At 38.4% G+C, this 13,020-nt stretch overlaps 1 protein-coding gene across 1 annotated transcript; it reads left to right on the forward strand.

Annotated features, from left to right (window-relative positions):
• Nucleotides 1-2,594: 2,594 nt before the first annotated feature.
• Nucleotides 2,595-3,779, forward strand: LOC101088105 (olfactory receptor 56A3-like). Its single transcript, XM_003992915.5, has one exon. The coding sequence runs from the start codon at nucleotides 2,595-2,597 to the stop codon at nucleotides 3,552-3,554; it is 960 nt and encodes a 319-aa protein (XP_003992964.2). The 3' UTR covers nucleotides 3,555-3,779.
• Nucleotides 3,780-13,020: the final 9,241 nt, after the last annotated feature.

The following is a 13,020-nucleotide window of genomic DNA, read 5'->3' on the forward strand; positions in this document are numbered from 1 at the left end:
CATCTTTCCATAGGTGAACATATAAGCAAATTTAAGTATTCCTAAGATTAATTAGAAAGATGTATTTTACAAACACTGGAGCTTTCACTTTTCTAAAGGGAAAAGAAATAGGAGTGAAGTTGAGGTATTCAGGGACAGGGAAATAAAAATAGAGTAAAAGAAGACCTTTAAAGAAACTGATGCTGACAGCACAGCCCAGGGAACACGGTCGATGCTACTGTACTTGTGTTATATGGTGACGGATGGTAGCTATACCTGTGGTGAGTGCAGTATAACTTAACTGTATACACTTGTCGGATCACCATGTTGTACACCTGAAACTAACGCAACATTGTGTAACTACAATCAAGTTTTTAAACTGAAACGTAAGAAAGAAAAAACAAACTGATGATGCTTGCTCCCATAATTTGAGGATGGGAATAATTCACATGAGGCTCAAAATGAAATAGAAACGACTCCTGTTTCCTAGTATACAGTTGTATACACATCCCATTTGAAAAAGCTTCCATTACAGCAAAAATCATGATAGGACTCTCTCTTTTAAAAACACATTGCATTTTCTCAGGAATATTTTTTCCAAGTTACTCTTGCATTCTTATCATTATAACGCCATGATGAAAGTCATTATAAATTTACATCAGTCCACTTAATAGCATGGTTTGGGAGGCACCTATCTGACAATGGGCTGCAGGAAGCCCACTGGAACTTCTGAGTGAGATTATTAGACCCATGGAGGACACCCAGTGTGCCTGTGCAAACGAGTGTGAACGTGGATGGATGGATGGATGGATATAAGACCCCGAGTCTCAGGAGACTAACTGCCTACAGGACACAGTCAATGTTGGGCTGGATTACCAGAGCTCCTTACTTTTAGAGAGAAAGAAAAACAGTTTCTTCTCCTACCTGCCTGCTTGTCTCCCAGGAGGGCCTTTTAAGCACAGGGATATGGGGATGGAGAAGTTCCCTAAGGGCAAAGTCCCTGATGCTCTGGAGTTATAACTACACCCAGCTATTTCAGGAACTAGCCGGAACTCCAGTATCAGTGGAGCCAGACCCCTGTTCACATCCTCTGTAAGTGAGTCTGGATAGAGGGTGCCTGAGGGGCAGCTATACCAGGAGTAGGCAGAACACTGGGCATGGTGGGGGGGAGACATTTCTCTTTAGTCCAGATCTGTGCTCTGTTCCATTCCTGAGTCACTACTGTAAAAGTGTAAAAAAACAGGATAGGAGAGACCGCATGCTGTCTCAGATCAGGAGGCACGTGTGAGAAACTGTACTCTGGAACCTTCCCTTTTGCTGTTCTCTTGCCTTTTTACGTATTTTTCTGGGTGCTGCCAGAGATGCAGAGGGGCAGGAATTTGTCCATGGGAGATGAATGGGGATGGGGGTAGGAAGCCTGGAGAGTGTATCATCTGGCGCTTACTTTAGATGATTCGGAATTTTCAACTGTACACGCTAAAATGTAGTGGCTTTATGGCAAACAACCTGCCCACAAATGTTGAATCATGGGGGAGGAATTAAATTTAATCTAAATAACATTAGAGGTTGAAGACAGAGACCACAACTAGGGTCAGTGGGAGTAAGAAAGTGGTTCCTCAGTTTAAGCTCAATCTAAAGAATCTCTAAAACTATGCTGCAAAAACAGAGAATTATGCCCAGATGATCACTGAGGTATCTGTCACTGGATGCACACAATAATGTCCTAAACAATGTTTAGGAGAGATGTTTAAAGTTCTCTGGGAGTCACTGGAGTTCAGTGGTCCCTACAATAAAAATTAATAATAATAATAATAGAAAACAACATAATAGACACAGCATAAAAAGAAACTAAGAAGAAAATTATACTCAGAGCAGTGGAAGCAGGAGTCAGAGTACTAAGTGCAAGAGAAAGAATTATTCCAGATTTCTAGAAACCTTCCCAAGGATTACATGTGCATGGGGGTACAGAGAGACAGTCATGTATCTGAGACCTTACTTGGCCCAGGTTTTGCTACTTAATCAGGGCATATTGTGTATTTATATGTCATATGATAGTCTATGTGGTCAAAAAAAAAATAAGGAAGAAACTTACAAGTACAAATTTAGACACTCAGCTAAAACTAATGAGTTCCTAAGCAATTTTCCCTTTCTTTATGTTTCTGCAAACAAATGACTTTCTATTTAAAAGAAAATCAGGGGTGCCTGGGTGGCTCAGTCGGTTGAGTTCGAGCCCTGTATTGGGGTCTGTGCTGATGGCTCAGAGCCTGGAGCCTGCTTTGGATTCTGTGTCTCCCTCTCTCTCTGCCTCTCCCTTTCTCATGCTCTCTCTGTCTCCAAAATAGACATTAAAAAAAATTTTTTTAAGAAAAAATCAAACACGTATAAATGAACCATATTATCACAGTCATCTATTATTTAGTGCTAGAATTTTCTGAGTAACATACCATGAAGGATGTACAGATGATATCAAATGGATCTGTATGACCTGCTAGGAATCACAAGTTTCACCTAGATGAAGCAAATTGTTCTAAATTCATGTGTCTTAAGTCAGTAGCTAATTTTTATCCTAATTTTATAGGTCACTAAAAGAAAACTAGAGAAATATATGACAAAATATGACAGCACATCAAAATGGCACCATCTCCGTTCAGGTTTCAGACTTCCTCCTGAATTGTTTTGTCAGGTCCCCCAGCTGGAAGCTCTGGTTGTCCCTGCCACTCAGCCTCCTCTTTCTCCTGGCCATGGGAGCCAATAGTGTTCTCCTGATCACCATCTGGCTGGAAGCCTCTCTGCATGAACCCATGTATTACCTGCTCAGTTTCCTGTCACTATTGGATATCGTGCTCTGCCTCACTGTCATCCCCAAGGTCCTGGCCATCTTCTGGTTTGACCTCAAGTCCATCAGCTTCTATGCCTGCTTCCTCCAGATGTACATCATGAATTGCTTCCTTGGCATGGAGTCCTGCACATTCATGGTCATGGCCTATGACCGCTATGTAGCCATCTGCCACCCACTGAGGTACCCATCCATCATCACTGACCATTTTGTAGCCAAAGCTGCCATTTTTACTTTGGCCAGAAATGCACTTCTTACTATATTCATTCCCATCCTCTCTGCCCGGCTCCATTATTGTGGAAAAAATATAATTGATAATTGTATCTGTGCCAATCTCTCTGTGTCCAAGCTCTCCTGTGATAATATTGCCCTTAACAGAATTTTCCAGTTAACTGTGGCCTGGACTCTTCTGGGCTCTGACCTGACCCTCATCATCTTCTCCTATACCATCATCCTACGAGCCATTCTTAGACTTAAGACAAAAGGGGCAGCTGCCAAAGCTCTGAGCACTTGTGGCTCTCACTTCATCCTCATCCTCTTCTTCAGCACCATCCTGCTGGTTTTTGTTTTCACCCACATTGCCAAGAAAAAAATTTCCCCTGATATCCCTGTCTTACTTAATGTGTTACACCATGTAATTCCTGCAGCTCTCAACCCCATTGTCTATGGGGTACGAACTCAGGAGATTAAAGAGGGGATTAGGAAATTACTGAGGAGGGCAAGAGAGAACAGAAAGTAATCATGCTCTTGCTTGGCTCTTCTCAAAACCACAATCAGAAGGCAGGGACAGGGAGATAGAAATAGTCCTAATCTTCTCATTGGGGCATGCCTGATGATAAAAACTATATGGTTTCCCTTTACCCACAGTCACATCACACTTCTTACCCACCATGGTTTTCTGAAGAGACTAAGGATATGGCCCTCCTTTCCCTACCTGACTTTGTCCTCAAGTCCTTTGGTCAGAACTGCCTCCCTAACAGCTTCTCAAAAACATGAACCACAGTTCTGTCTCTGGAACTATTTGCTTATTGTTCCTCTGTCTACGTAGCTCCTTCCCTCAGGTCCAACGGGTCTCTATGATCACAGTGTTTAATACCTAACAATATTCCCCTAAAGCACAGAATATGTCCAAACATCTTCTCTGTTTCCCTGTTCTGCACAGAATTTATCACTATGTAATGACCATAAAAGTTCATCAACTTGTTTAGTCAGCCTACACTCACTAACGTTTAAGGAGCACCAGGGCAAGAATTTTTGCCTGATGTATCTCCAGCCCAAACAGTGTTTGGCATATGGTATAGACCCATGATATTTGTGAATTGATGGTTTATTAAATGTTGGAGAAATAATTGAATGTAGGCTAGTTCCTAGGAATATAATTCAGATATGGTCTGTTTTCTATATGAGTTTTTGTATTAGGTATCATGTGTGAGGGAGACCCTATTTCATGCCACATTCCATGATCTGAGCATTGTATGGAACATCTCCATAGGGCAGGTGGGGGCTTAGCCATAAGAGCAAAAGTATATTTTCAGGAACTTTGAATTTGAATATACATGGGATATTCAAATGGAAGTGTATAATAAATACTTGGACTTATAGGTTCATACTCAAGTAAGATGTACCCTTGGAAGAAATAAAGATGTGCACTTGGGATAGACCACAGATCCTCATTGAAGCCATGGGAGTAGATGGAATGGCCAAAGGAAAGAATATAGAATAAGAACATAAGAAAGCACACCAAAAAGACCCCATATCATCCTTACCTTCTGGTATCAAGAGATTAACATGGAGAAAACATGAAGTAGTGGTCAGTGGATGAGAAGAAAATACAAGAGAATCCCAGAAGAAAGCACTTCAAAATAGATTGTGATCAATTAAGAAGCTACAGTCAACTTTATTCAAGGTTACCTGTAGAAGTATGGGGCCCCTGTGTATATTAACAACTTAGTGTGTAAAATGCATTACAAAATGTATGGGCCCATGTGGTCCCATTATAAAATGTAAGGGTTTATCAATGAAAAGTTAGAACAACGGGTAGAGAAATAATTCTTACGTATGTATCATTGTTCTGTCAGTATACATAAAGATATTTTTGTAGTTTCAAGGCACCATCTTAACAAAAGAAAGGACATAAAATATATTTGAAAAACTTATGGCTGAAAGTTTCCAAATCTGATAAAAATTATAAACCCAGAGTTCCAAGAAGCTCAATGAAACCCAAAAATAAGAAAAATGAATATAACTTTACTAGGGGTACATCATAATCAAACTGCTCAGAAGAAATGATAAAGGAAAAAATGTAAATCCAGATCAAAAGACACATCACATTGGTGCCTGGGTGGCTTGATTGGTTAAGCGTGGGCTCAGTTCTATTGCCATTCATGGGTTAAAGCCCTGCATCTGGCTCTTTGCTATCAGCCCGTAGCCTGCTTGAGATCCTCTGATTCCCTCTCTCTCTGCCCCCGTCCCACTCCCTCTCATGCTCTCTCTCTCTCTCTCTCTCTCTCTCTCTCTCTCTCGGTCTCTCAAAAACAGATAAACATTTTTTAAAAAGACACATCACGGGTGGCCTGGGTGGCGCAGTCGGTTAAGCGTCCGACTTCAGCCAGGTCACGATCTCGCGGTCCGGGAGTTCGAGCCCCGCGTCGGGCTCTGGGCTGATGGCTCAGAGCCTGGAGCCTGTTTCCGATTCTGTGTCTCCCTCTCTCTCTGCCCCTCCCCCATTCATGCTCTGTCTCTCTCTGTCCCAAAAAAAATAAACGTTGAAAGAAAAAAAAAAAAAAAAGACACATCACAATTGTCTAAATTTAGGATGACAGCAGATCTTATCAGAAACAATGCAAGTAAGAAGACAATAGAGCAATATCTTAAAACTGAAAGAAAAATCTTGTTAAGCTAGAATTCTGTATCTCTCAGTAATACTCTTAAAACAGATAAATGCTTTTTTTTAAACAAAAAAAAAAAAACAGAATAATTTTTCTATAGCAGGCTCACACTACCAACATTTGTAAAGTTTCTTTATCCAGAAGGAAAATATTATCAGATGTAAATATAGATCTAAACAAAGGAATGAAAAGCATTAGAATTTGTTACTACATGGGTAAATATGTAAGGTTATTTTATTACTTAAATGCCTTTACTTGCTTGTTGCAAAAATAATAACAATGAAGTATTTAATTTATAACATACAAAAAAGTACAATGTATGAAAATAATAGCATAAGCCAGGAAGGAATTAGATCACTGTTAAGTTATTACGTAATACACAAAATAATATATTATCCCTTGAAGATAGACTGTAATTAGAGATGTGAACTATAATCTCTAAATCTCTAAATCAATCTAATCTCTAAGTCTCTAAAGCAAGCCTCCAAAATAGTTAAAACTCATAAGAAAAGAAGATAGAATGAAATGTTTTAAAGAATAATCCAAAAAAAAAAAAAGGGAAAAAGAGGAGAAAAGAAAAAGAGAAAGCCAAAACGATACATTTGAACCCAACCACACCCATGATTCAAAATAAGTATAAATGAACTAAATACCCAATTAAAAGGCAGAAATAGTCAGACCAAGGAGAAAAAACAACTCATTTAAGCACTGCTCACATTAAATGCACCTCATACAAAAACAAACATGTTAAAAGTGAAAGGATGGGAAAATATACAGCACTAATAACAACACCAATCGAAAGAAAAAAGAAAGAAACAAACCAAGAAACAGACTCTGAACTATAGAAAACAAACTGATGGTTACCAGAGGGGCGGGGGGGGGGGGGGGGGTGGGGTGGGGGGAATGGGTGAAAGAGGTGATGGGGATTAAGAGTACATTTATCCTAAGGTGCCTGGGTGTCTCAGTCATGTAAGCAGCCCACTCTTGATTTTGGCTCAGGTCATGATCTCAGGATTCCTGAGTCTGACCCTACATCGGGCTCCACACTGACCATGGGAGCCTGTTTAGGATTGCTTTCAGTCCCTCTGTCTCTGCCCCTCCCCCACTCGTGCACTTGTGCACTTCACGCTTGCGCGCTCTCTCTCTCTCTCTCTCTCTCTCGCGCGCGCGCTCACTCCCTCTCAAAATAAATAAATAAAACAAAAAATAAAAACATAAAATAAAGATTTTAAAATTTAAAGAGTACACTTATCAAAATGAGCACTGAGCAATGTGTAAAATTGCTGAATCACTGTATGTACACCTGACGCTAATACAACACCGTATGTTAACAATACTGGAATTAAAACTAAAAATTAAAAAAAGAAAGAAAACTGGAATGAATATTGTAATACCAGAAAAGATGAGTTTCAAAGCCAAACACAACAGCAGAATATACAATATTTCAAACACACTGAACATTTACCAAAATAGGTCATATTCTGGGCCATCATACGAATTCCAGTACACGTAAAAGAATTCATGCAGCATATATTTTCTGACGATAGTGGAATGAAATTAGATATCAATATGAAGTGATCTCTAAAATAAGACCAAAATATTTGAAAACTCAAAAAGACACTTCTAAATAATCCACGAGAGAAAGAAATCCAAATAAAGAGGCAAAAGAATTTTGAACTAAAAAATAATTAAACTACAACGTGTGAAATTTTTAAAATGCCACTAATGCAATAACGCTGACCCTTGAACACTGTCAGGGTTAGAGGTGTCCATCCTCCACACAGTAAAACATTCAGGTATAAATTCTGACTCTCCAAAAACTTATCAACTAATATTAACTAATATCAACTAATATTATCAACTAATAGCCTATTGTGACTGGAAGACTTGCCAATAACCTAATCAATCAACCAACTCACATTTTGTATGTTATGTATAATATACTCTATTCTTACAATAAACTGAGCTAGAGAAAAGAAAATGTTAACAAAATAAAAAAAGAGAGAAAATACATTTATAGTGTTATATTTCATCAACTGGAAAAAAAATCCCCATAAAGGACGTCCCCACACTTCAAATCCATTTGTTTATGAGTCAATTCTACTGGACACACATATGTAGCATGAAATTCTTATTTTTGAAACACTACACCTGCAAACAATGACCAAATTCAACCACTAAAAACAACAACATAAAGAAGAATAAATTTAACCCAAAATAAGGAAAAGAAATGAACAATATAACAGGATCAATGAAATAGAAAAAAGAATATAATAGTAAAAGTTATCAAACCAAAATATCCTACTTTGAGAGCAGTGATAAAATGTCCCCAGAGACTTAATGAAAGATACTGGAAATATGAAGTTGGATATTCAGTTATAAGAAAAAAACTAATTGTTTTAAAAAATAAAGCAGTTGCTATAAAGCAGTCAGGGGATGAGCTGAATAGCAGAATAAATAAAGCTGAGTGCATGTTAATGAGTTGGATCAGACCAAGGACATTTGTAGTCCTGTTACATAAAGTTCAGAAGACACAGAAAGAAGAAGAAAATGGCTGGGAGATGATATGAGGGCATGTCACAATATAATTTGGTCTAATAAGAGTCGCATGAGGAGATAAATAAATACAACAGGAACATACTTAAAGAAAGTGACACGAATAACTGCTCAAAACTTTTTAAAATGTAAGACTGAAGTTGAAAGTATTGTAAAGAAACAAATCAGGTGTTTAAAAAAAAAACCTTCTGGATATATTATGGTATCAGAGGAAAACAGTCCATTCTAAAGTTTGAGTGAAGGTCACATACCACCTTTGGTGACGTCCTAAATGGACTCTGAGATTCTGATGTATGCTGGTGGTATTTTGGGGATTGGAAGTTGAAAATAAAAGGATGGGTTAGGGTGCCTGGGTGGCTCAGTCAGTTAAGCGCCGACTTTGGCTCAGGTCATGATCTTACAGTTATGGGTTCTAGCCCCACATCTGGCTCTGTGCTGACAGCTCAGAGCATGGATCCTGCTTTGGATTCTGTGTCTCCCTCTCTCTTCTGCCCCCCCCCCCACCTGCTTGTGCTTTGTCTCTGTATCTCAAAAATAAATAAACATTTAAAAAAATTTTTTAAGAAAAGGATGGAGTAGAAACAAAAGTCAGAAATAAAGCAATTTTAGAAAAAAACAAAAAAATTATTTTAAAAAGAAAAATTAGCATCACATATGGAGGTTTTAATACGGCCACAAATTATTTAACACTCCTCCCATACAGAAGCTGAGTCCAGTTTCCCTCCTGCTCAATCAGGGCTGGCTCCAGTGACTCACTCGTAACCAAATGAATAAGGCACAAGTGATGCTAATTATAAAACACATGTAGAAAATAATAATCTACCAAATTTTTGTAAAACCTAAAAATGTTTGGATAGATTCAAATGGGAACTCACCCAACCATAGGACAGTACATACAACAAAGCAATAGTAATACAAATAATGTGGATTGCTGTAGTAAGTGAAAACAAACGCACAATGATGGATCATATACACAGCCATGTGTGCATGAAATGTGGTATACAATAAAGCAGACTTCTCAAATTAGTGGGGAATCAAATATTCATCTCTATATAGAGTTAGAAAGTTAAAAATATACACAAGATAAAGAGATAAAGAAAGATAAAAATTAAGTTATTAGTTAACACTATAAGCAGAACTGGTACAGCACCTCCCTCAACAAAACAGAGGGTGTTCAGACCATGCACTGTAACTGCCATTGATGGACCCCACCCTGTTGGCAGTAACCCACACTTCAGGGATCATGAGAAGTCTAGGAGCCACCAGAAGAGTGGCCAGGGTAGTGCTGAGGACTCACTAACTAGCGGACTCAAAGTAGACAATATTTATAAAACAGGCGGCACAGTATTCCATATTTTCACAGTTGTTGTGAATGTATCAGTTTGTAATAACCTAATACCACTCTTACTCTCCACAATGTAAACCACAGACTTAAATACATCAATATGAAACCTAATGCACTGAGTTTTAAAAAAATAAATAAATAAAACCAAATAAAAGAAGCATCTTTGTGATCTTGTAGAATGTTCCCTAAATAAGATCCATGGAGAAACTCTATTCCTAGAAACATAGAGATTTTGCCTTGGTTAAATTGAGAGATATCCATTGAGTAATGGACTGCAGATGCTAAAATTGAAGGCTTTATAACAGACTAGAGAAGGTACTAGCAATATCTATCCATCAAGAGGCTCTAGTATTTAAAATATGCAGAGGGGAACCAAGCTGGCTCGGTCCATGCGACTCTTGATGTTGGGGTCATGTGTTTGAGCCCACATTGGCTAGAGAGATTACTTAAATAAAAATAAATAAATAAGAATAAAAACAATAAATAAAATAAAATATGCACAGAGTTTTATAAGTATGTAAGCAAAACAAAAATTAATAGAAAAATCAGGTAAAGGATGTGGACACATAAGTCACTGCCACTAATGGCTGAACAGTATATGAACAATGCTCACTTATCAGATGAAAAATAAATATAAGATACGAATTACATCCATCTAGTTTTTTTACAGAAAAGATAGTAGCATCAAATGGTGTAAGGAATGTGTAAAATAAAGAAAATTTAGGATTTCTATTGAGATATTTAAATACTTTGGAGAGAAATTTGGTAATTCCTAGTTAAATTAAATATTTTTATGTTATAACTGAAAAAATCCTCCACATCTGTCTACTTTAGGTCTATAAGAGAAGGTGTACAAGGAAATTGACAACAACATTATTTTTAGTACAACTATAGTTCACTTGGGTGTTGACTACTTCCATAAAAAGGAAAAATGCACATATTGGAAATAGAACAGCAGTCAGAAAGAATGAAGTGGGTGTACACAGAAAAGCATGGACAGATGTTTAAGATTTAGTGTTTACATCCGATCTATAACCCAATGACATTTATATAAATTCAACATCCAACCTTTTCTCCCCTAAGCATACAAGTAGCTAAATAAGCATACTTAAGATTAATTAGATGTATTTTAAGAATCCCGGAGTTTTTACTTTCTGAGGGAAAAGAGAAATAAAAGCGATATTGAGATACACAGAAGAAAGAATAAAAATAAATCAAAAGAAGGGCTTTCAAGAGACAGATGACAATGACACATCATAGGGAATATACTCAATGGTACTGTAAAAGCTCTGTATGGTGACAGATTGTAGCTACACTTGTGGTGACCATAGCATAATGGACAGGCTTGTCGAAACACATTGTTACACATCCGAAACTAGTGTAAATTTATCTGTCAACTACACTCAAATAAAAAAACTAATGAAAATAAATATATAATAAAGAAACCAATCATGTTTGCTCCAATTATGGAAGAGTATGAAAAATTCACATGAAGTTCAAAATGAAAGTTAAAAAAAGGAACAATCATGGTCCCTAATACACAGTTATACATACATCCTACTTAAATTTTTCTCACTAAAGGGAACATTTCTATTGACTTTTCTCTCTGAAAAACATACTGCATTTTCTCAGGAATATGGTTTTCAGGTTTCTCTTGCATTTTCATCATTATAATGCAATGAGAAAAGTCACGATAAGTTAGTATGAATACATTCATTAGGATGGTTTGGGGGGTACCTATCTAAAAATTGTGTTCTGGAAGCCCATGAGAACTTCTGAGTGAGCTTATTGGACCCATGGAGGGCACCGAGTGTGCACATGCAAATACTGTGAACATGGATGGATTGATGTAAGACCTCTACCCCCAGGAGACTAACTGCGTACAGAACACAGTCCATGTTGGGCTGGATTACCAGAGCTCCTTCCTTTTAGAGAGAAATAAAATCATTTGCTTCTTCTACCTGCCGACCTGTCTGTCCCAGGAGGACATTCTAGGCACAAGGAATTAGGGATGGAAAGTTCCAAGAGGGCAAAGTCTCTAAGGCTCTGGAGTTATAACTATCCACAGGTACTTCAGGAACTAACTGAAACTCCAATATCAGTGAAGCCAGACCCCTGCTCCATGGTCTGTAAGTGAGTCTGAGTAGAGGGTGCCTGAGACGCAGCTATACCAAAATTAGCCAGAGCATAGAGAAGATCTTTCTCTTTAGTCCAGATCTGTGCTCCATTCCATTCCTGAGTCAGTATTGATGAAGTAGTCTGAAAATAGGGCAGTAAACACTGCATCCAGTCTCGGGTCAGGAGGTACATGTGATAACCTGTGCTCTGAGACCTTTCCTTTTGCCCTCCTCTTGCTTCTTTGGATCTTTTCCTGGGTGATGCCAGATATGCAGAGAGTAGGAATTTCTTCATAGGAGATTAATGAGTGGAAGGGGTCAGGAAAGCATATCATTTGGAGCTCAGATTAGAAATTTTTGGGTTTTCATCTGTGAATATGAAAATTTAGGAGTTATGGGCAAAGAATCTGTCCATAAATGCTTGAATCATGACATAGGAACTAAATTTAATCTGTACAACTACAGGACTGAGGACACAGACATAGTTGAAGCGTTAGTGAGAGTCAGAAGATAGTTCCTCAGATTTCTTTTTTTTTTTTTTTAATTTTTTTTCAACGTTTATTTATTTTTGGGACAGAGAGAGACAGAGTATGAACGGGGGAGGGGCCGAGAGAGAGGGAGACACAGAATCGGAAACAGGCTCCAGGCTCTGAGCCATCAGCCCAGAGCCCGACGCGGGGCTCGAACTCCCGGACCGCGAGATCGTGACCTGGCTGAAGTCGGACGCTTAACCGACTGCGCCACCCAGGTGCCCCTAGAGTTCAGCTCAATCTAAAGAGTTTCTAAAATCTATTGCTGCCACAAACAGAAAATTATGCACAGATCATAGAGGTATCTGTCACTGTTCAGATCAATGATGTCTGAAAAAGTACTTGGGAGAGATGTCTCCCAATTCTGTCTGAGTTTATGGAGTTAAGTGGTCCCTAAAAACCCTTCCCTTCTTCAAACAGAGCTTCCATAGTGCTATGCTGGGGCCTGTCCGGCAGCCTGGGAAAAAGTTTGCCCTGCAGGGTCTCTGCTTTTGTCATTGCCCTTCAACCTCACTTGGCTTCTTCATTCTGTCTCTACCTGGAACCAGTAGTTATTAGCTCTAGGTCCTCAGCCCTCATGCTTCATTGGCCAGCTCTGATTGCAATCCAAGATTGAAAGACAGGAGAAGAAAAACATACATGGTCTCAGATGCTTTACTTCTAGGGTAGGTCAATGCTTGTTGAATCAATTGTAGAATGAAGAATATGTAGAAAGAATATGTAGAAAGAATATGTAGAAAGAGAAAATTGGAGAAAGAGTCAGTAAGTA

The sequence above is a fragment of the Felis catus genome, chromosome D1, assembly GCF_018350175.1.
Source record: "Felis catus isolate Fca126 chromosome D1, F.catus_Fca126_mat1.0, whole genome shotgun sequence".
NCBI classification, from domain to species: Eukaryota; Metazoa; Chordata; class Mammalia; order Carnivora; family Felidae; genus Felis; species Felis catus.

Excerpts from the sequence above, each read along its gene's own strand:
- LOC101088105 (XM_003992915.5), top strand. The coding sequence starts at position 2,595 with ATGACAGCACATCAAAATGGCACCATCTCCGTTCAGGTTTCAGACTTC.